Genomic DNA, 24,614 nt, shown 5'->3' on the forward strand with positions numbered 1-24,614 from the left:
TATCTATCTATCTATCTATCCTTCTGTCCGTCATCTATCTATCTATCTATCTATCTATCTATCTATCTATCTATCTATCCTTCTGTCCATCATCTATCTATCTATCTATCTATCTATCTATCCTTCTGTCCGTCATCTATCTATCTATCTATCTATCCTTCTGTCCGTCAACTATCTATCTATCTATCTATCTATCTATCTATCTATCTATCTATCTATCTGCCTGTCATCTACCTATCTACCTACCTACCTATCCTTCTGTCCGTCATCTACCTACCTACCTACCTACCTACCTACCTGCCCACCCACCCACCCATCTCAACTATCTACTTATATATATCATGGATCCCAATTGAATTTTGAACATGGGGGTGAGGTTTGAATGGATTAACACCATGTTCTTCCAATGGTAGATGTGTCCCACTGAAAAATCAATAATCTGTAGCAAAAAAAAAAAAAAACCTTTATCCTTTGAAATAGATCTCAAAATGATCACATCACTTAACTTTCCGTTACATATATTTCTATATAACATATGTTTTTGGAGATTACAATTATCTAGATCAGATACATCTTCTGAAGTGAACTATGAACAATCTGTCAATCTGCCGACACATTATTGTTATTTTAATCTACTGAGACATTATTTAAAAAATAATTATTATTTTTTTATCCTACCTTTATTATTTTTATGAATAACTTAACCCTATGAGATGGCTTGTATTGAGAGAATGATTTGCTCTGGATTACCGAATGGCTTTCATGCCTAAAATGGGACTAGAATGTACAGTTTCCTGGTTTCAAAATCTCTAATTATTAATCAGCACTTGCTCATAATTAGCTATTAATATTTTTTTGCTGCACATACCATTCTAATTTAAATATTACATTTAATTAAATTATAGTTACATTTAAATAAGAAGCGCAAACACACTGCAGATATGTAATGTAGCTCTTGTTTTGATTCTAAGAAGTAAATTCAGTTTAGTCTTAGGTTTCAAAGCATTGACATTTTAAAAGTGATATTTCTTTTACCAATGACACTTACCTCCACTTAAAGTCGACCGGGCAGCTTTCATCAAAAATCGGTCTAATTTATAATATACATTATAAACTTCCATCGAATGAGCTCGATCTTTAGCTTGACAGTTAACATCTTCATAATTCTTGCTTTCATTTCCATACAATGTCAAGAATCCAGCTCTGCAGGATTAGGAAGGGAAGCGATTAAAACAATTATTTAAAAATTGTGAAATAGAGCTAGAATAATAGCTACTAAGCAGAAAAATGAATTTCAAGACAAATACAGAGTTTTTCATTTAGATAGGAAACAGCAGTGGTGGTATTCATCCGGTTCTATCCAGTTTGTGTGAACCGGTAGCGGCGGCTGTGGGAGGCTCCACCCACCCACCGGGACATCATCATGTCCCGTCGTTGACGCTCTGCACATGTGCGATGGGCACGCGCTCACATTTGTGAACCAGTAGCGAAGGGAAGTGAATACCACCCCTGGGAAACAGTATATGATAGTATGGTATCCAGTATGGTTAGCAGTACTTGCAAAAAAAGTTCTGGGTATCTTGGTGGTACACTGCTCTATTCAGCTGTTGTGGCCAGTCAGCGGCCTGTGCAGCTAGTAGCTGATTCCGACAGCGAGGAGGCTGGTGTGGTGCTGCGCCAGCAGCCTGTGCAGCTGGCACTCGAGTCAGACAATGAGGAGGCTGGAGAAGATGTGGTGCCAGAGGCGGGGATTCAGCCAGGGCCTTCAGAACCTCCAGAAGCTCCCATAAGTGAAGAGGAAGATGAGGAGGAGCCTCTTCTCGATGCACAGGTACGCAGAGCTGCCAAAAGGCAGGAGTGGTTCCTCAGGAGGAGGTCTCCTCGAGAGTAAGGCTTGGGGCTAATTGGCCACTCCCTTAGCCTATTTAAGGAAGGATGACCACTAAGGCAATTTGCAGGGAACAACTTCGTTCACTCTCCGTTGCGTCTTGATCTTAGTTCTCTTATCAGTTTCCTGCAAATTGCTTCTGGGCTTTCTGCCAATCATAGTAAGATTACGATTATTTATTCTTTGGGTTCTTGTAGGCTGTTAAGAAAGTTAATTAACAGCCTTTGTTTGAAAAAGACTGAGTTAATTTAGTAAACTAAGGTTTGTACAGACTTTGTGTGTGCTGCGTTCTTTGGGGTCTGTAGCTGGGGCAGAACATCAGCAGTGATCAGACCATATACATAATATTGTGTCTTGTATTGGGCACTATATTTTAGCAAGGGCATTGACAAACTGGAGCATTTATTTAATTTAAGTTAAACATTTATATAGTCACCCATCTTCAAACAACTCTAGCCAGCACCCAATCAAAAATTAAGAGACATATACATTTATTTTAAAAACTATAAAACTGTCTGTCTGCTTGTCTATCTGTCTGTCTGTCTGTCAAATTTATTGACCGCCCATCTTACCACAGGGTAACTTTACCAGAGGATAATTTTAAAAACTATAAAGCATCGGTTAAAACATAAAACATTAAAACAACAAAAGCTATCTATGTTAATGTGCCACAGCACGTGTCCATAGAAAAACAAACAATATGATAAGGTACCAGGAAACTTGGAATGATCTTAGATCTATTTACTGTATTTTTCGGAATATAAAACACACCTTTTCCCCCAAAGAAAGAGGGTGAAAATCTGGGTGTGTCTTATACTCTGAATGTAGCCCTGCCCAGCTTCTCAAACGGAGATTTCAGAGGCTGAAAAAAGCATCAGAAAGGAAGTTTCAAAAAAGAATCCCCCAAACAGAGCTTCAGAAAAAAAAAGCCTCCAAACAGAGCTTCAGAAAAGAATCCCCCAAAAAGAGCTTCAGAGCAGTGGTGGGGTCCAACTGGCTTTACTACCGGTTCTCTTTGTGCACACGCTTTGCGCGCCATCGCCACACGTTAGGTATCTGCCCAGCTGAAGTGTGGCAATCCACTCTGCCGCACCTATCAGCTGGGCTAAAAAAGAAGAAATAAAGGTAGGAATAATGCGGGGGCGGGCGGGAAGGCCCAGCTCCCAGACAAAGAGAACCGGTTCATCACCACTACCGGCTCGGCCGAACCGGGAGGAACCCACCACTGCTTCAGAGGCTTTTTTTGTGAAGCTGTTTTGGAGGCTTTCAGAGGCAGGAAAAAAAGTTTTTTCTGAAACAGAGTTTCAGATGTTTCAGAGGCAGAAAAAAAAGCAAAAAGAAGCAAGGCACAGAGCTCACAACCAAGGAACCTGTTGCTAAAATTCACCTCTGGGAACAGCTGATTGTGGGTATTCTGGGAGGCCAATCCACCTGCCAATCAGCTTTTTTCTTATTTTCCTCCCCAAAAACTAAGGTGCGTCTTATACTCTGGTGCATCTTATACTCTGAAAAATATGATAGGTCTCAACTGCAAAGCATTTTCCTAACAATAAAAAATGTTCAACAAAGGAAAAAGAAAGCTTTGGGAGATAATGGACTCTCCTTAGCTGGAAATCTTAAAGATTGGCTAGAGGCCAACTGTGGGGTATTTTGGAATAATGAATTTCTATACTGGGCAGAGAATTGGACTCGATGATCTCCAAGCTCCCTTCTAATCCTTATATACAAGACAGCAGTACTTGGAAGATCTTTAGGAAATTAATCAGAAAGAGAAGAATAATTTTCTCTCATTCTAAAAGCCATAACTGAGCACAAGTCTTAGTAGTTTACAATGTGATCTACAGTACGTTTTGGACAAGAAATTGGATTGTGTATGGAAACTGGATCCTACATTCTGAAATGCGATCATGGCTGTTTTTTGATCCCCTACGTGCCTAAAATGTTCAGCTGAAATTTGTATGTTGCTTTTTCATGACATTTCCTATGCATGTTGCATAAAGTTCATTCATATGCAGCCATTCAATAAACATTTTTTATCAACATTCTGCAGCTTGGTAGCTCCATTGTGTGAGAGCAGATCATTGAAATCTTGACTATAAGAAAGAGCACTCGATTTCAATTTCTTTGTTTAATGAAAAAGTGCAGAACCCCTTCCAGATACCAGGAGAGCCAAACGAGCTCATTGGAACTACCTATCTTGTTCTGCTTTTGTCGGCTTCTTTGTTTTTATGCTTTGATCACATACAGACATTGAGACAGCCAGCAAAGCAAGTGGGAGCTTGCCACGTTTCTTTTTCTTCTGGCACTACTCTGTTGTTTAACTCGGAGAGGAGAACAGGAACAGGTACTCCTCGACTTACGACCACAATTGAGCACAATGTTTCTGTTGCTAAACTTAAGTTGTCAAATGAATTTTGCCCCATTTTATGACCTTTCTTGCTACAGTTGTTAGCAATAGCAATAGAAGACTTATTTTTCGGACAATAAGAGTATAAGACACACCAAGATTTCGAAGAGGTAAACAAGAAAAAAAAAGTTTTTGCCCTCCCTAGCCTCCAGGCCTCCCAAACCCTCTGCACTCCCTGTTTTTGTGAAAAACAGGCCCAACACGTGGAGGTTTTGGGAGGCCAAAAATGGGCCCGTTTTTTGCAAAAATGGGGCACACAGAGGGTTTAGAAGGCCTGCAGAGTGCTCCTGGGGGCTGGGGAGGACAAAAACGCCCCCATTTTTGCAAAAAACACCTCCATTTTTAGCCTCCCAAATCCCCCACGTGTCACGTTTTTGCCCTCTCCAGCCTCCAGGAGCACTCTGCAGGCCTCCCAAACCCTCTGCACATCCTGTTTTTGCAAAAAATGGGCCTGTTTTTGGTGAAAACAGGCTGCACAGGATGAGGTTTCGGGAGGCCAAAAATGGCTGTATTTGGTGTATAAGATGCACCAACATTTCCACCCTCTTTTAGGGAGGGGAAGTGTGTCTTATACTCCGAAAAGTACAGTATATACTGCTTTACAGTCCTTTACAGCCCTCTCTAAGCGGTTTACAGAGTCAGCATATTGCCCCCAATAATCTGGGTCCTCATTTAACCCACCTTGGAAGGATGGAAGGCTGAGTCAACCTTGAGCATGGTGAGATTTGAATTGCCAAATTGCAGGCAGCCAGCAGGCAGCAGAAGTAACCTGCAGTACTGCACTCTGACTACTGCGCCACCACGGTTAAGTGAATCGCTGCAGTTGTTAAGTGAGTGACACAGTTGCTGAGTGGATTTGGCTCCGCCATTGACTTTGCTTGTCAGAAGGTCACAAAAGGGAATCACATGATCTTGGGACACTGCAACTGTCATAAATATGAACCAGTTGCCAAGCGTCCGAATTTTTATCACATGATCTTGGGGATGCTGCAATGGTTACAATGTAAGTGTGAAAAACAGTCATAAGTCACTTTTTTCAGCGCCCTTGTAACTTTGAATGGTCACTAAATGAACTGTTGTAAGTTGAGGACTACCTGCAATAGAACAGAGGAGTAGGAAAAGGAAACAAGAGCAAAAAGGCTGAGACATTGGCCTTAAGTTCCCTCACTGGAGGTCCTGTTGGAGGCCCTCTCAACTCTTCGTGTTGAACCCAAGCAGACCTCCTTGGAAACTTGTTCAGGATGTACAAATGTGTCTTATTAGTTTTTAACACTTGACAAGTTGTCAAAAAATGTGTAGGAGAATTTCAAATGTATGTTGGCAATGCAACTGTAAAGAGGGTATTTTTTTATCATCTCTGATGAATTTATGATAAAGCATATTGGCATATTTATCTTAAAATAAATATAAATAATGAAACCAGAATTTTTCCTTTTAGGTTTGATGGATAAGGAATTTGAATGAAAGTTCAAAACTTTGTTACTGTATGTGTTGACAGCAGCAAGAATCTAATATAAACAAGGATGGAAAAACACACTAATTCCCACAATGGAAGAATGGATGGTAAAGGTGATGGAGTTAGCAGAAACATTCATTGTTTTAATTAAAGAAAAGTATTTGTCTGGCTTTGTTTCTATTTGGAAACCACTTCTGGACTTTTTACTCAAATCTGAAAAAAAAAATTGGAACTTTGGTTTTAGCTTTGGTGATTGGAATGATTTTGTGATTATAGAAACGGCTTGAAATCTTGTCAAATGTAAAGTAAAAGATTGTATTATTTTTGTAATCTACTGCACCAAAGAAAATCAGAAATCATTATCTTTTTTCTCTCGTTGCACTTTTCTTTCTTTTTTCTACTTTTCTAACTTTTGTTCGGATGCACTTTTATCTTATAATGAAACTTAATAAAAAAATATTAAGTTTTATTCGCAGACATTTCATTACCCAAACTAGGTAACTTCATCAGTGCTGCACTAGGAAACAGCATCACTGCTGCATTAGAGCACTGATGATGTTATTTAGTTACTGTTGTGGCCCGCCAGCAGCCAGCGGAGCTAGTGGCAGACTCAGACAGTGATGAGGTTGGGGAGGAACATGGGCCAGTCCTGGAGTCTGGGGAAGGCTCTGCATCAGAGGCAAAAATGGGGCCAGGGCCGTATGACAGCTATCAGCTGCCTTTGGAGTCGGATATCAGTGGGGTAGAAGAACAGCTGGACCCTGTTCCTGATGTGCACATGTGCAGAGTTGCCAGGAGAAGGGAATAACTAAGGAACAAGGGCCGACTTGGGAGTAAAGGCACAGGTGGACGGTGAATGGCCCCTTCCATAGGGAATAAAGAGGAGCGAAAGGAGAGTGGAGTTTGCAGGAGACAATTTATTTATTTATTAGTTTGATTTATATGCCACCCTCCTCCGGAGACTCAGGGCGGCTTACAATGCATTAAGCAATAGCCTTCATACTTTTGTATATACCTGCTTAGTAGGGCTTTTTGGGCCCGCCCCCCAAGCAGTGTTCTATTTTATACAACATCAGCTTATTGCCCCCACAAACCGGGTCCTCATTTTACCTACCTCGAAAGGATGGAAGGCTGAGTCAACCTTGAGCTTGGTGAGAATTGAACTCGCAATAATTGCAGGCAGCTGGCAGTTAAGTGTTACTTTAAGAGCAGCAGTTTAGTCTACTGTGCCACCTTGCTCTTATTAGTTCGCTTGATTGCTTCGTGACTCTCAAAGACTCCTTGCCAAGTACAGCCTTGTGTTTTGAAGATATCGGCCTGGCAGCTCTCCAAGCCAGATAAGGTCTGTGACTGTAAATTCACCCTTGAAAGACTTTGCTGGATGTGAATGAGAGAAATTCACAGTGACTTAATAAAAAGGGGTTTTGTTGGGACAAGGAGTCTGCTTCGTGGTTTGGGGAAGCCTAGGTCAGAACAGCTATGTCTGCAAGGAAACAACCAAGCTCAGAGTACCAAGAACCCCAATTTAAAAAAAAAATTTTTTAAAAGGACTTAGAAACATTACACCCACCTGAACATAGTGCTGTAGGAGAGGTGAAACAGGCCTTCCTCTTTCCACTGCCCACTGGCTCCATCAGGTCCAGGAAGCAGAATGGTTTGTAAGTTAAGGCACATGGCCTTAGTCAGGCTGTGAAGATAATTGTCCTTCAGAGTTCTGTAGAAGGAAACACACAAGAGTACTTTGTGAAACTCCTGTCTGCTTCCCACTTGGATTCCTCAAATAGAGGTTTCTTAAATAAACCTTAGAAACTTGGCAACTTAGCTAGACGTCACTGTGAGTTTCTGATAGTCTGACTCAACAAAAACCTTAAAGGTAAAGGTTCCCCTTGCACAAATGTGCTAGTCGTTCCCGACTCTAGGGGGCAGTGCTCATCTCCGTTTCAAAGCCGAAGAGCCAGCGCTGTCCGAAGACATCTCTGTGGTCATGTGGCCGGTATGACTAAATGCCAAAGGCGCAGAGAATGCTCTTACCTTACCACCAAAGATGGTCCATATTTTTCTATTTGCATTTTTTTATGTTCTTTCTAACTGCTAGATTGGCAGAAGCTGGGACACGTAATGGGAGCTCACTCCATTATGCGGCACTAGGGATTCAAACCGCTGAACTGCCTACCTTTCCATCGACAAGCTCAGCGTCTTAGCCACTGAGCCACCGCATCCCTGGAAAAAGAGAACATTCATGCCTTATGCAGAAATGATTAAAGATTTCGGTGCAATCCCCACTGGAGCAACAGACATTGCATTGTAACTCAATGGGACTTAGTCCCAAGTATGTTTAGGATTGCAGTTTAAAATAATTTCTTCAATGGGGATTTACCAGTGGCCCATTGGCTGAATTCAGCCTCCGAGTTATTTTCTGCAATCCATAATACTTTGTAAGCACTGATAGTGCCTAGCAAAGACAGTAGTGTTAAAAATCCATGCAAGCAGGGCCATGGGAAATGCACAGGAAGAGGAATTTAGGAGTCCTAGATATAGTGGTAAAAGAAATCTGCCAAAAAGAGTCTGATTCCCATAAGCAAATTTCAGTATAGGATGGGTGGTAGAAGCAAATGGAGTTAGCTGGAAAATCTGTCCTTTCCTGGAAAAGTTAATTAAGAAAAGTAAGTCTTTGGGACAGTTCCATATAGAATGTGGAATATTCAGAAATTTGCAAATGAAAAATGTATATTTGGGAAACTTGTGTATAAAATCAACATAACTCCAGAATAGCATAGAGCTGGTTGATCTAAACAAAATGTACATTTGGATTGATAAATATCCTAAGCATAAATTACATTATTTTTTATATTTCTATTATCAGAATTTAAAGGCAATGTTCTTTTTAAGTTTACTATCTCAAGATTTATAATGCCTTTGACTGGAAGGAAGAATGTAATGTAACTGAAGAAACATTTCCTATGTATAATTCCTTATCAAGGTTTTATTAACAAGGCTGGACAAGGCTGGTTTATGCATTCCAACACACGTTATAGATGAACACTTGACTCTCAATTTTTCAATATTTAAAAGAAGATGCTACCCTATATGCTGAATTCCCTGAAATGAGTGTTCAAAATACTTAATTCATAGAACATACAGTATCATGTCTTTCTTGGATGCAAGTACTTCCCCTATAAAATTTACACTTACGGTCTTAGCATGGCCTTTTCCTCATTAGAATCATAATTCGGGAGCGTCACATCAAACATCCGTTTCATTAACATACGTGCATATTGGCCAAAGTCCAGCTTGGCAGTTGATTCCCAAAGAACCACTTCGTAGGAAAGGGGATCCAATAAGACGGTTACAAATTTTCCTGCAACTTGAACCTTAAACAAACAATTTACATTTAGTCATGTAGAATTAATCTAGTACATCAATGTAAAGAAACCAATGAATTTTGAAAAAAAGACAGAGATTTCATCATATCCTGTTTCCAACCCTAACCCCTAGGAATCTTATGATTCCTATTCAACTGAAGACTGAATTGAGATCTTACAGTTTATACAAAGTCTTGAATGAAATTTTTCAATAGCTTCCTAATCCAACATTTTGCTCAATGCAAAACCAGACCCTGCTTCAAGGATGGAGAATTTGTGAACCCCCAAGAATTGAAGAGTGGAGCTAGAAACAAGATCTGGAGGGTATGCTAAAGAGACTGCCTTGACTGTCCTTGAGGATCAAACGGTGGTCTTTGTAGTGCTTGTGAGTTTGCATATCACAGCATCTAATGCATTATATTAAAAAGGAGGGCAACTTTAGAGGATATGCTTATACTAGGATACATTTTAAATGGTTCCTGAATCTCAATAATGAAATTTCCATATAAAGAAGGCCCTTAGAATTGTTGTATGAACAACGATCAGAACAATCAAATGATTGATTCATAATTCAAGAGATTTTGGAATAGGTCATGTCCCTTAATCAGTGGTGGGTTCCTCCCGGTTCGGCCCAGTTCAGCCGAGCCGGTAGCGGTGACGATATGACATCACTGAACCGGTTCTCTTTTTCCAGGAGCTGGGCCCTCCCGCCTGCCCCCGCATTATTCCTACCTTTTATTTCTTCTTTTTTAACCCAGCTGATAGGTGCGGCAGAGTGGATTGCCGCACCTCAGCTGGGCAGATTCCCAACGCGCTTGCATGGAGCAAGATTCCCAACGCGAAGCGCGTGCAGAAAGAGAACCGGTAGTAAAGCCGGTTAGAACCCACCACTGCCCTTAATGGTATCAATGAAGCTGTCTGGGTGACTCTGAGCCAGTCATTCTCTCTCAGCTCAACTCACCTCATAGGGTTGTTGTTGGTGGGGGCAAAATAGGAGAAGGGAAGAGCGTTATATATGTTCACCACTTTGAGTTAATTATAAAAAAATAATAAAGGAAGCTTCCCCCAAACATGGATAGTAGGGATTACTATAGAAGAAAAGAGAGAGAGAGAGAGAGAGGGAGAGTGGGAGGGAGGGAGGGAGAGAGAGAGATAGTGGGAGGGAGGGAGAGAGATATAAAGACTCTTCAACTGAAACTCAATTCATATTCCAAATTTAGCGTTTATACATGTTTGCATATGACTAAGTACACAATTCGTCCCTAGTAAAAAACATTTGACTAACATTTTTGGCACCGTATAATGATCTAAAAAAAAGGATTAACTTTGATTTCTAGAAATTGTGCCACTCCTGAGGAATGCTGAGAGCTGTTATTCAGGAACACCTGGAGGATCAAGTATCGCCCATCTCAGTTTTAATTGATTTTGTTTTTGCTCTGGGTTTAAGGAATGAATAGAAGTTTCATATCTTGGAATTAAAGATGGAGATTTATTCAAAATCAACTGGCTACATTCCATCAGGTCTCCTTTCTTCTATTTTATTTGAATCCTTATCTATTTAAAATATTCACAAATTTTGAGGAACACTGGTAGCTAATACTAAATGAGGACCCGGATTGTGGGGGCAATAAACCAGCTTTGTATAGAACAACTCCGCTTAGTAGGGGTCGAAAGCCCTAATAAGCAGGTATATACATAAAAGTATGCAGGCTATTGCTATAATGCATTGTAAACTGCCCTGAGTCTATGGAGAAGAGTGGCATATAAATTGGACTAATAATAAATAAATAAATATTCTAAAGAATCCCAACAAATGTCTCAAGTGTTCCTTTCCATTCTATTATTAATTGTAATCATTGTGTTTATGCCTTACCTTGATTACATGGTAATCATATGTGTAATTCTTTGATCTCTTTTCCCAAGAATGCTATTGGCATCCATAGAAAGAGAGCAAGGAAGGCAAACAACCAAACAAACATGGCCCCTGCTCCAAATTCTGCTCTTTAACATAATCTAAAAGGGGAGAGACTTGCAGTACATTATGTCTTATGCTTCATCATTCTGATATCGTCGCAAGCCCCTGCATATGGGAATAGGCTGACTATATTGTGCTTTTGTGGGATGCGGTGGCTCAGTGGCTAAGAGGCTGAGCTTGTTGATCAGAAGGTCGACAGTTCAGTGGTTCAAATCCCTCGTGCCACGTAATGAAGTGAGCTCCTGTTACTTGTCCCATCTTTTGCCAACCTACAGTTCGAAAACACATAAAAAATGCAAGTAGAAAAATAGAGACCACCTTTGGTGGGAAGGTAACAGCGTTCTGTGCGCCTTTGGCGTTTAGTCATGCGGGCTACATGACCACGGAGATGACTTTGGACAGCGCTGGCTTTTCGGCTTAGAAATGGAGATGAGCACCGCCCCCTAGATCCGGAAACGACTAGCACACATGTGCAAGGGGAACCTTTACCTTTATTGTGCTTTTGCTTTGGAAGATGATTGAAAAACTATATTCTCTTCCACTGGAATTGTATTCTAAATTTTGGATAAACTGCCCTGGAATTTTTTTCCCCCTGTAGGGGAAGTGTAGAAATTATGCAAATACATAAATAAATAGGTCATTTAAAGAACTATTCTTTTTGAAAACATTCCTTTCCTGGTTTCATCTGCCATTAAATAAGAGTGTTTGACTACCTAAAATCAAAGCAACTTCCTTTTGTAATAGACATCCTCGTTCAGTTAAGATTAGCAGGTCATCTTCTAGAGGTAATGATTTTTGAAATGTAACAGGACAGGATGCCTTTTTTTGCCTTTTAATCAAGTCAATCCCTTGATTTATCTTCCCTTTTCACCATTTGATGGCAAAATAAGCAGCATTAGATTCCCATAAAATGCTAGCGGATGCTTCAGTCCAAAGGCTAATATGTTATTAAGTGTTTGGAGAGAAATGGGAGCACAAAGGGCTTGACTATTACCAAAGCATTGTGGGAGAATAGTAAGTCTGAGAACTTTACAGCATTGCATCAGCTTCATCTGGTTCCCTAAGTTACAAGGGTGAGCAAGTGCTAAAAGTAAAGGTATCCCTAAAGGTAAAACTCGCACATATGTGCTAGTTGTTCCCGACTCTATGGGGCGGTGCTCATCTCCGTTTCTAAGCCAAAGAGCCAGCGCTGTCTGAAGACATCTGCATGGTCAGGTGGCCAGCACGACTAAATGCCAAAGGGACACAGAAAGCTGTTACCTTCCCACCAAGGTGATGCCTATTTTTCTACTTGTATTTTTTACGTGCTTTCGAACTGCTAGGTTGGCAGAAGCTGGGACAAGTAATGGGGGCTCACCCCGTTACGCAGCACTAGGGATTCGAACCGCTGAACTGCCAACCTTTCCATCGACAAGCTCAGCGTCTTAGCCACTGAGCCACAGCGTCCCTATTTGCTAATAATTCCTTTCCCTGGCCAATGACACTTGACCTCCTTAACACATCTAGATGGATGGCAGCAGTACTAGCAGTGACACAACTATGCTGCCTTCTTCTTGCAGATTTCAGTGGGAAAGAACATGGAAGCATCAGTGGGATAACTCAGATGGCTGGCAACTCAAAAGTGACATCATCTGGGTGCCATGTAAAACTCCATCAATGAAGTGCTGCACTTTTATTTATTTAAATCATTTATTAGGTTTATACCCTACCTTTATACAGATAGTCCTCGACTTGCTCCAGAGGCTCCAGCTTCATGGCGATTCACTCTGATCGCTGCCCCCCTCACCGGCTCAGAGAGAGTTTCTCGGGCTATCCATGGGACTTGCCTGTCCCTCTTTAGACCCTGAGCTGCCTCTCTTTCTTCACTGTTCCTACAGGACAGCTTCGGTCTGAAGACCCCCTGGTGACGGTTCATCTGGCTGGATTTTGCTGAGCTCGTCGGAGCCCGACATTTTCCCAGCCAGTAACGCCGTGCCACTTCCGGATTCTGATCTTTGCAGCATCCCCATTGACATGTGATTTACATTCGGATGCTTGACAACTGACTCACATTTATGATGGTTGCAATGTCCTGGGGTCATGTGATCCCCTTTTGCGACCTTCTGATCAGCAAAGTCAATGGGGAAGCCAGATTCACTTAACCACCGTATTATTAATTTAACAACTGCAATGATTCACTTAACAACTGTGGCAAGAAAAGTCGTAAAATGGGGCAAAACTCACTTAACAAATGTATCACTTAGCAACATAAATTTTGGGCTCAGTTGTGATCGTAAGTTGAGGACTACCTGTATAAGGACTCCAGGAAGTTTACAAGATTTTCAAGGTAGCATTCAATGAATGCCTATCAACACTGTGTCCTGCAGGAGGTGAACTGTGGCACCCTGGAGAATGTTAAGTCCTATAAATACTCACTGTGAAAATATCACCATGCTTCTCTTTCATCTTAGAGAGGAACTTGGCAGCATCTTTACCAAATGCCAGTGCATGCCCAAGCCAAGGAATGTGACCTCTATCAAGTGGAGGTTCATCAGGCCGCCTGGAAACCATATCAAGATAGATAAACAATTAACCACATTACTATTTAATCATTCTCCACTGTTTCATAAAATACATTGTCCTGAAGTCTTAGCTAAAGTTAAATAACACAAAAGCCGGAAGCTACCATGTGACAGCTCTAGCAACAATTGAAAGTGAGGGTGTGGCGCAATGGTGAAATTCAAAATTTTTTACTACTGGTTTTGTGGGCATGGCTTGGTGGGCATGGCTTGGTGTGGCTTGGTGGGTATGGTAGGGGAAGGATACTGCAAAATCTCCATTCCCATCCCACTCCTGGGGGAAGGATATTGCAAAATCTCCATTCCCAGTCAGCCAGAGGAGGTATTTGCCGGTTCTCTGAACTATTCAAAATTTCTGCTACCGGTTCTCCAGAACCTGTCAGAACCTGCTGAATAGCACCCCTGTTGTGGCGTATGGGTTTTACTGCTGTGGCATGGCTGCTCTTCTGCTAGCGTGAGACCTCCAATGGAATAGGAATCTGGCCAGGGCTATCCAGGGCTGTTGTGGGGAGATGTTGAGACCCATTGGTCCAGCTTGATGGAAAGGTAGGCAGTACTAGAGCCCTGGGGGTTCCACCTCCTCAATTATTATGCTACTACTGTAACCTAAAAACTAGAGAGAGAGAAGAGAGGAAAGAAGGAGAAGAGGAGAGGGAGAAACATTGTGGGGGGGGGCACAGAGTAGCTAGAGAGATGGTCTGGAGAGAAAAAAATAAATGTGCAGTAGTTGTTAGTTCCTTGTGAAGAGAAGAAAAGTGCAGGAGTGGCTTCCCTGGAAGACAGAAAGTAAAGACCCAAAGAGATGAAAACTCCACCCAATGTCAAGAATAAGAAGAGGGGACCTGACTGGCCATAGGCAGTGGCTTCACCAAAGAGCCAAGAGGGGTAGATGTTGGTGGATAAGCTATGGCAGTGATGGCTAACCTTTTTGCCATCGCGTGCCAAAAGCAGGGGGGAGCATGGGGGGGGGGTCAAGCGTGCATGTGCCCACACCCATAATCCAATGCGCCCCACCCCTGTGCATGCATGTGCGACCCCTGTGCGACCCCGCTTTTGGCACTTGATGGTCCAGTGGGTCCTATAGGCCCATTTTTTGCCCTCCCCAGGCTCCAGAGGCTTTGTAGGAGCCTGAGGAGGGCGAAAACGGCCTTCCCCACTCCCCCGGAGGCCCTCTGGAGGCCAGAAATGGCCTGTTTCCCGACTTCCAGAAAGGCCCAAAAGTCAGCTGGCCAGAGCACAATGCGGGCTGGAGTTGAGCTAGGGCAACGCTCGCATGCCCACAGATATGGCTCCGTGTGCCACCTGCTTGCCCACAGATATGGCACCACGTGCCATAGGTTCGCCATCATGGAGCTATGGTCTCAGAGAAACACTCTGAGCTGACTCTGGGTAGCTGACTCTGAGAAAGTTCTTCCCCCAATGGACAAGCAGAAGGTATTCGGAAGAAGTCAATGCAAGCTGAGCTCACTACAGCAAATTCTAGCCCACTGTTTCTTTTCATTCTCTCTCCTGTCAGGGCCACAAACTGAGGAAGGAGACTAACAAAATTACAGAGTTGGAAAGGACCTTGAAGGTCTTCTAATCCAACCCCCTGCTTGAACAGGAAACCCTGTATCATTTCAAAGAAATGATTGTCCAATTGCTTCATGAAAAGTGACGCAGAGAAAGGAAGAGGAAGCAGGAGAACTAGAGGGAATTTCTAGGAGGGAGATTTAGGAGGAAATCTGACACGTCCTATGTTGTATATTACTACTGTAAACAATGTCACGGTATATAGTAAAAAGCATAAAAGTTTCTACTGTCTTATTTTTCCGTGTCAATTCCCGCCCTTGCGAAACAGCTGCTGTGACAGAGATATTTGTAAAACAGCCAGTTGAGGAATTCATAGCCCAGGTGTTTTGCTAAATAAGGAAGTTGGGTGGAGTTTTTGGCAGCTTTACTAAAAAAAGAGAACTATTCTAACTAGCTAGACTTCCCCGTGTAGAGTTCCAAAAGTCTAATTAATTAGTGGGGCTGAATCTTATCTAAAGATGCATATAGGAAGTCTTTGACTTACAACTTTTCATTTAGTGACTATTCGTAGTTACAACGTCAGTGGAAAAAAGTGACTTATGACCATTTTTCACATTTACAACCACTGCAACATCCCCATGGTCACATGTTCAAAATCTGGATGCCTGGCAATTGGCTCATATTTATGATGGTTGCAGTACCCCGTGGTCATGTGATCAGTTTTTGTGACCTTCTGACAAGCAAAACCAATGGGGAAGCCAGGTTCACTTTACAGCTGTGTTACTAATTTAACAACTATGGCAAGAAAGGTTCAATGGTGGGTTCCTCCCGGTTCAGCCTGGTTCGGCCGAGCCGGTAGCAGTGACGATATGATGTCACCGAACTGGTTCTCTTTGTTCGGGAACTGGGCCCTCCCACCCCCCCCCCCGCGTTATTCTTACTTTTATTTGGCCCTGCCCCCAATCTATTCGCTGCCTCCCGAGTCCCAGTTGATCGGCTAGAAGGAAAAAAACTGTTTAAACTGTTGCCGCAGGGCTTCAAAGGGCCGCCCTACAGCTGATCAGTGTTAAAAGGCAGTGTGGTGGTAGACCAGTGCGCTCGAAAAACAAATAGGTAGATCGGTGCCTCCAAAAACAAATGGGTAGACCGGTGCCTCCAAAAATAAATGAGTAAACCGGAACACTCCAAGAACAAATGGGTAGACCGGTACAGCTCTGCAAGCAGTTAAAAGCCTGGTAGATCAGTACCTCTGCTAAATCCTAAAGAATTGCCACATGACCATCAAACCATGCCCACAAAATAAGTCACGCCCACAGAACCGGTAGTAAAAAATTTTAGAACCCACCCCTGGAAAGGTTGTAAAATGTGGCAAAATCATTTAATGATTTGCTTAGCAACAGAAACTTGGAGTTCAATTGTGGTCATAAATCAAGGACTACCTGTATAAGAAAAGCATACAGAACAGAGCATGCAGAGTATCCTTGGTGCACCAAGAAGGCTATAACAGAAAGGTAGCTTTGAAACATTCATACTGAACCTCAGCCGGACTGGCCTTTAAATACTGAGTTTCATTTTTCATTTTTAAAGACAGCAGAGGATTGTCTTCTCAACCCCATCAAAATGAGGTTAAGCTATACAAAACAAAGTAGATTGTTTGCTGCAGTTACACAAGGCAATGATTGTGAAATTATCACACGGAAGCACAAGCTTTGTATAAAAGAAATTCTTCTGTGACCCAGCACTCCAGGTTTCCAGGATCAATCCTAACAGCTTTCTAGAAAACTAATAGAAAACCCAAGAAACACTTCTTTTGAATCAGTCAATTTAGACAGCATTGAGCTAGAGAAAGCAGTTAATTTATATCGGTCTTCCTTTATCTTGGCAGCCTGGGCATCTGTGGACTTCAACTCCCAGAATAGCCATTACAGAGAATTGTAAAAACTAAAATCCACAAATTTGCCTTTTACCAAAATTGGGGAAGGTTGGTATAGAGCAGTCCAAGGCAGCTTCCTATCCTCAACAACCTTTCATGGAAAATATCCAAAATGCTTAAGAATATCAGGGATCCTCAGGACAAAGCAAATTAACTATGATAGGGGTGGGGGGGGGGGTAAGAATAGTTACGTCTGCAGAGTGATTTGCTTCTAGTGCTAAACTTAGTAAAGCATGTCACCTATAATAGCTTATCAAAAATCCATTTTTTTAAAAAAACAAACAACCCTCTCATTATGGTAGAGGTAAGTGGCGTCATATGGCAGAAGTTTAAAGAGAAAAATAAATTAAGAAACTGTTTTAAGGGGTGAATTATTGGCTCAGATAACTACCCTCCATATTGAGAAGACAGAGCCCTAGTTAGATAAATTATAATTTAGATAAATGTATCACAATTTAAAAAACCCCGTCAAAATGTTTCATGTTTGTGGTTAGCAGATGGGTTTCCCATAGTAATTGTGCCATGTTTAACTGCTGCATCTTGGCAGTATGAAGATTAATTTAATGGGATGCAGATGTCTGAAATTAATTGAAAGCACATTATAAATCAGAAAAAGTTTGTATATATTTAACGTAGTCCTCAGGACCGAAAGCCGCAATCCTGAATTGAAGAATCAAAATGAAGGAATTACCCTTCCTCAATAAATCTTTCGAAACTTAATTTGGTTCAGCACAGTTTTTGATGTGTTGAACTTCTGGCTTGCTGGGTAGGTGAATATTTCACTACAGGTAGAAGTCTAACGGATGTAGTTTTTCCTAGCTTAGGAAAAAACATATGGAGAACAACCTGAGATGCTTTATTTTTGTCTATCATGTGAAAAAAATAAAAGCTATTGTATCGCTATATAAAGTCTTAGCATTGTTCCTATTTAATTGCAAATTAAGCGTGGGAAAGGGTTATATTTCAACTGATGGAACTGAGAGCACAACATAATTTGGCCAAAATTAATGGCAATTTTAATTGTAAGCATTTGATGTCTTCCACTTTGAATATTTGCTATTAAGCATAAGGACTAACAGTCACTTTATACCAGTGGTGAAATGTAAATGTTGTTACTCCCGGTTCTGTGGGCCTGGCTTGGTGTGGTGGTGGGGGTGGGGGTAATATGACTGAGTGGGCATGGCCAATTTTTTTTTTTACTTTAAAACCATTTTTCTACAACCTCTTTGGCTGAAGAGGTTGTTTAAAAAATGCTTTTAAAGCCTCTGACGATCACAGCTGAATTGCCTGATCGGCAGAGGCTTTGTTTTTACTTTTAAAAGCATTTTTTCTATAACCTCTTCAGCTTTTAAAAATAAAAAAGAAGCCTCTGATGATTGCGCGGCTCAGCTGGGCAATGGGGGGGGGCAGGGATTTTTGCTACCGGTTCTTTGAACCACCCGCCTCCATCGCTACCGGATCGGGTGATCCGGTCCAAACCGGGAGCATTTCACCCCTGCTTTATACTGTCATTTTATATTTGTTGGAATGAAATATAACTATTCGTTCCTAATCTATTCCTATTACTGGAAGATAAATAGAATTTCCTTTGAGATGAATTTAGCTTACACTGCAGTGGTGGGTTTCTACCGATTCGCCCTGGGAGGCTCCGCCCACCCGCCCAGACGTCATCATGGATGGTCTGTGCATGTGCAGAAGGTTCTTTGCATGCGCAGAAGCGCCACACATGAGCAAAGCAAGCGCGCACGTGTGCACGCTCCCGATTTTGAATCGGTAGCGAAGGAAAGTGGAACCCACTACTGTTACACTGACTTCATGGATATTTATTTATTTATTTATTTATTTATTTATTTATTTATTTATTTATTTATTATTTATTTATTTATTTATTTATTTATTTATTTATTTATTTATTTATTTATTTATTTATTTATTGGTTCGATTTATATGCCGCCATTTTCCGGAGACTCAGGGCGTCTTACAATGTGTTAAGCAATAGCCTTCATACTTTTGTATATACCTGCTTAGTAGGGCTTTTGCCCCCCCCCAAAGCGGTGTTCCTTTTTTTATACAAAGTCAGCTTATTGCCCCCATATGGATATGTCCATATACAGATAGTCCTCAGTTTACGATCACTGTTGGGACCAGAATTTCAATTTTTAAGCAAGGTAGTTGTTAAGCAAGTCATGCCCAATTTTATGACATGTTTCGCCATGGTAGTTAAGGAAATCACTGCAATTGTTAAGTGAATCTGGCTTCTTCCCCCATTAACTTTGCTTGTCAGAAGTCAGCTGAAGAAGTAATGGTTCCAGTTCCGGAAATATCAGAGCGGGATTATGGAGAGCACTAGGGGGACCTTGGAGGGCTCAATGGAACAAGGAAAAATGGTGCAGGAAACACTGGGAGAATCTGAGAGGGAGCGCAGCTGGATGAACAGCTGGCTGGGCAGTCTGGACAAGGAGCACAGCTGCAGTTGGTCAGTGCTGGCAACCATCCATTTGCACAGGCCAGGGAGGAAAACAGGTGCAGTAGGGTGGCACAGAAGAGGAGGAGTTGCCACCCCATCTGATTCCAGGGTGTGCAAAGCTGAGTGGGGGGAAGCGCAATGGAGGTCAGTGAGGCTACTCGCAAGGAGGCAGCCTCTCCTCTCCTAATGAAGTGCACCAGTCAGCATTTATTTATCTCAGGGTCTGGAACTGGGTGGTTGTCAGAAACAATAATTTGTGTTCCGTCATTCGTGTGTGCTCTTGACTCCACTACCTTTGTTTGGATTTTCCATGTCTTGACTCCATTGCCTTCATTTGAATTTTTCTATGCCTTGAGTTCCTGGATTTCCCATTGACTTTGGTGTGCCTAGGGGCATCAACTTTGCTGGAATTTGGTTGTGCCCATGCATACTTGGGTTGGGGTGGGTTCATGTTTTCCCCCCTCTTTTGTGTTGTAAAAGCAAGTGAACTGTGACTGGCCGGAAAGAGACTACTGAAGGACTGCACTTGCAGCGGGGAATGACAAAGGGGCTTATTGATAGTGAAATAAAACTGTTGAACCCTGTTCGTGTGTGCATGTGTAGACTGGACAAGACAATCCCTGTCGCATGACCCTGAGATGCTTGCAGCCATTATAAATGTTGATCATATGACGGTGGAGATGCAGTGATGGTTGTAAGGGCAAGGACCAGTAAATCACCTTTTTCAGTATTGTTGTAACTTTGAATGATTGCTAAATGAAGAGTTGTAAGTCAAGAACTACCTGTAGTTTTAGAATAGAATAGATTAACAGAGTTGGAAGGGACCTTGGAGGTCTTCTAGTCCAACCCCCTGCTCAGGCAGGAAACCCTACACCACTTCAGACAAATGGTTATCCAACATCTTCTTAAAAACTTCCAGTGTTGGAGCATTCACAACTTCTGGAGGCAAGTCGTTCCACTGATTAATTGTTCTAACTAGCAAACTTTTCTTGCTAGCAATACAAAAGTAACTTGCCACTGCCTTCTTCTTGGATGTTTTTCAATTATAGCCAATAATCATGCATTTTTTAGCAGTTCTCACCAATGTACTAACCAGGTCTGAAGTTACTTTTTCAAGCTCAGCAAAGGTCAGACAAAACAGCTTCTATTGAATCAGTCAGTAGGCTATTCTTTAATTGTGAACTCAATGCTGTCATTTATACTAATCTACTCATATTCATCTGTAATGCTAGGTACATCGTAACCCCAAAGCAGAATTTTCAAGGCTCCGAGAAATCCTCTCTTGACAGTCTTATGCTATTTTGTTGCTTCGCCATATTGTATATCACCAAATTCAGACTGAGCTCAATCTTCAATCTATGGTCGTGTAGTTATTTCCTCCATGGGTTCTGAGCCACTTTCATCCAGTAAAAATGTTAAAATAAAATATAGTTAATACATTGAATGAAAAGCATTTTAGTCTCTCCATTCTTTTCATACCTCAAATCCTTACTTTAGATGGAACTTCTTCCCAAATGGTGAACCCCTCCCAACATGGCTTCTCCTCTGAGAAGACGTTCAGCCCCAGATACAGATCTCAAGTTTTTCGAGCAATCTGTTCATATACAACTATTGTCCTTGAAATATATAACAATCCATGGAGAAGAAAGAAAATAGTTTTACAAGTATGGCTGAAAGCAACATCATTGATTTTCTAAGGTTGCCAGCTGCTTTGACCAAGAATGAAAAAGATGGAGCAATCACAATTCAATATTTTCCTAGGTTTTAGTTTCCAGATTTCTTGAATAAATTCAATTCAGTGCATTTCTTAATAGAAATATGTTTCTGTTTATCCCAAAAGATCACATAGAGATCAGTTGCTAACCAACAACTTAACTGATATAAACTATGGGCTATCAACTGCTTAACTAATATAAACTACGGGCTGTTTGATTCTAAAAATAGAGAAAGTTATTTTGGCTGTGCTGCCATTCTGCCTTCCTCTAGATTTCAGCCCAGAGACTAATAAATGACAAAAGATGTTTCCTAGTTCAACAAGGACAGAAAGAAGGAACGGCTTTCCAAGTTTATAAGCTAAAGATTTCTAGTACAATGTTTGCTAAAGACACCTACAAAGTAAATTTTTGTAGTTTGCTCTCAGTGGAGCATTAACCATCCCTCCTTCACCAAATATACAGCCTTCCTCCGAAAAAGACATTTAGAGCATTTTTACTTATTTATTAAATTTACGTGCCATCCGTCTCACTGTCAACTTTTTGTGTATACACTGATGTAAAATTTTAAAATTATTTTAAAAATTATGTTTAAATAATTTTCCAGGATGTATATATATTATAATAATCTATGAACAATCAAGCCAGCCAAATGGTAAGTATGTAATGAGGAAATGCATTTGTTTGCAAATTAATTTGTATTTTTCCTTTTAAATTCCTTGCTGTTTGTTTAGCGTATGGCATATCGTGCATGGACTTGCAATATATATTAACATTTCACTTTTATTAATGAAGCATAATAAAAGATAAAGGTTAAAAAGATCTATTTTCAAATACCAATGTATTTTGTAGGCCAGAATTCTGGGAGTTGAAGTCCTCCAGGCTTAAAGTTGCCAAGGTTGGAGATCCCTGGTCTAGGCCATCTAACCACTGAAGTGCAGCTTCGTTTATATGAAAAAAAAATCAGATACTGAACCAGTATATACCCTCAGCTAACAGTCTGTCACAATATGATCTACAGTTTGACGTGGGACCCCAAAGTCATACTGAGTGGAAGATGCTATGCCCCATTTATGCAAACGCCACGTGAGGTGCGAATCCTATTCAGGATTGTCCATTGCTGGCGTGGTAATTCAAAGCCTGTCACCTTTTTTGTGGGGTCATTTATATGTCTTCCTAGGCCTGGATGTTCAGCAACTCATTTGGCTTTCTATTGGGAATCGATGTTGTTGGCCAGATCTTGGGCAAGTGCCAGTGGTGGCTTCCTGGATTTGAGCCTTCCTGCTGATAAATGAAAAAAGTTGACATGCACCGGTAGGAGTGAGTTGTTCATAATTTTTCTGTATTCTCTCACTAGTTGCCACTATCCGATGATGGATATGGCACAAGAAGAAGAAGTCCATCTTGTCTTTGTAAAGCTGGCAGTGCTATATGGCTCAGAACAGGAAGCCAGCAAGTCAGAGTGGTTTTAATACATCCGCTTATAATCCTCATGGTGTTGTTGAGTCTGACGTCTAGCTTACTAGTATGGCAGCTGTTAAGCCATACAGGGGTACAGTATTCTCCTCTGAAAAAGTTGGTGTGGTGATCCAAGATCCTGTTTAGGTACACACCTTAGTGAGACCTGTAACTTTTTAACAAGGGGAAGCTTGTTGAAACTTCTAACTCCGGAATTGATTGTAATGTGGGAGGTTGGGTGAGTCACAAATAAGTGCCAGGTACAATGTGTTTTCTATTCAGTAGCATGCCAACTGGTGAATTTCTTTAATCTATTAGGATGTTCTTTGCCAGTCCATTATGCTATTTAATCCCCTTCATTTAATATATTTATGAAATCCACCTCTTTCGTTTCCTAACAGTGCTCTGGGGCCCTATGTAGACCTGATAGGATTGTTGGAAATAAATGTAAGGATTATAGGCTGGCACTTTGCTCCCCAACGTATCCTCTTCCCAAGTATTACCACTTCATTAAAATTGAAACTTTAAAATTTACTGTCAGGGAAGAAGTGAGTCTGTTGGTGACAAGAGAGGCATGTGTGAAATGGCATTGTAGACATTAATACAGTATGTCTTCCCCAGGCCAGCTTTAAGGTTGAGCAGACACTGGCTTAGGGCACCAAAGCTTAGGGGGCATCAACAACTCTCGTCTTTTCAAAAAAGAGGCCAGAAGAAAAATGATTAAATGTTAAATTTATTGTAGGGACATAAAAATGTTAAAATAATCATTCCAAAAATGGAAATCCTCACATTAGCGGGAGGTTGGTGCCATAGTTAATGTGGCCTAGGGATGCCATATATTCGTGATGGCAAACCTATGGCACGCTTGCCACAGGTGGCATGCGGAGCCATATCTGTGGGCACGCAAGCGTTGCCCTAGCTCAGCTCCAGCGCACATGCGTGCGCTGGCCAGCTGATTTTCAGGCCTTCTGGGCCCACTGGAAGTTGGGAAACGGCCATTTCCAGCCTCCAGGAGGGTGGGGGAGGCCGTTTTCGCCCTCCCCAGGCTCCAAGAAAGCCTCTGCCGTTGCATGCCAAAAGCGGGAGGAGCGCCAGAGGGGGTGTCAGGCGCACATGCATGGGGGTGCATTGAATTATGGGTGTGGGCACGCACGTGCGCACCCCCTTCCACACTCCCTCCCCCTTTTGGCATGCAACAGCAAAAAGGTTAGCCATCAGTGCCATATACCCTTGAGCTGACCTTTTCAAAACAATATTCCTACTTTAGATATAAGACAGAAATGGACCCAAGATTGATGTCTATGGAGATTCGCAGTCATCCAGGTCATGGTTGTCCCAAAGGTGCTTTTTCCAAGAGGCAACTGGACTTTCTTGTTTTTCTTTGAAGACATTTGGCTTCCCATCCAAGAAGCTTAACAACTCACTAAAAGAATGCAAATGACTAGCTGTCTCCAAGGAGTATAAATCCTCCCATTCCCCACCATCCAGTCAGAGCTTGAGAAGCAAAACCTCTTCAAAGAAAAACAAAAAAGTCCAGTTGCCTCTTGAAAAAGCATCTTTGGGACACAAGATTGAGGAAGATAGAGACGATCCAAATATTAGCATGGAAATGCAATGCATCCAACTGCAGGGTAGACTACAGCCAAAGGACTTGTAGGCCTTCTGTTAACCTTGTTCAGGAGCCAGCAGACAATTTAAGATCGCTGCTGCTGTTTTTTCTTCATTCTTCATTTCTGTTTATTTATTTACAGGATCTATGTGGGATTCCAATTGAAGTAGACTTTCTATCTGGATAGAAGATACCACTAAATAGATCAGTACCATTTGGCAGCTTTTCAAATAAGTACTTGGCATTTGTAAAAGAAGGCATATGCCCATTATAAGAA

The 24,614-nt window shown here is 41.5% G+C and overlaps 1 protein-coding gene across 1 annotated transcript in view; it reads right to left on the reverse strand.

Annotated features, from left to right (window-relative positions):
* The window catches only part of PTGIS (prostaglandin I2 synthase), a 49,240-nt gene that overhangs the window by 18,827 nt on the left and 5,799 nt on the right, over nucleotides 1-24,614 (reverse strand). The window contains exons 2-5 of the mRNA XM_070940040.1: nucleotides 13,504-13,627; nucleotides 8,944-9,122; nucleotides 7,322-7,465; nucleotides 1,049-1,203 (exon numbers count right to left, since the gene is read on the reverse strand). Coding sequence (XP_070796141.1) covers nucleotides 1,049-1,203; nucleotides 7,322-7,465; nucleotides 8,944-9,122; nucleotides 13,504-13,627 — 602 coding nt within the window. The remainder of the gene's footprint in view (nucleotides 1-1,048; nucleotides 1,204-7,321; nucleotides 7,466-8,943; nucleotides 9,123-13,503; nucleotides 13,628-24,614) is intronic.

Source organism: Pituophis catenifer, unplaced genomic scaffold (assembly GCF_029215685.1).
Source record: "Pituophis catenifer annectens isolate HBS135680 unplaced genomic scaffold, rPitCat1.0.hap2 SCAF_3, whole genome shotgun sequence".
Taxonomy (NCBI): domain Eukaryota; kingdom Metazoa; phylum Chordata; class Lepidosauria; order Squamata; family Colubridae; genus Pituophis; species Pituophis catenifer.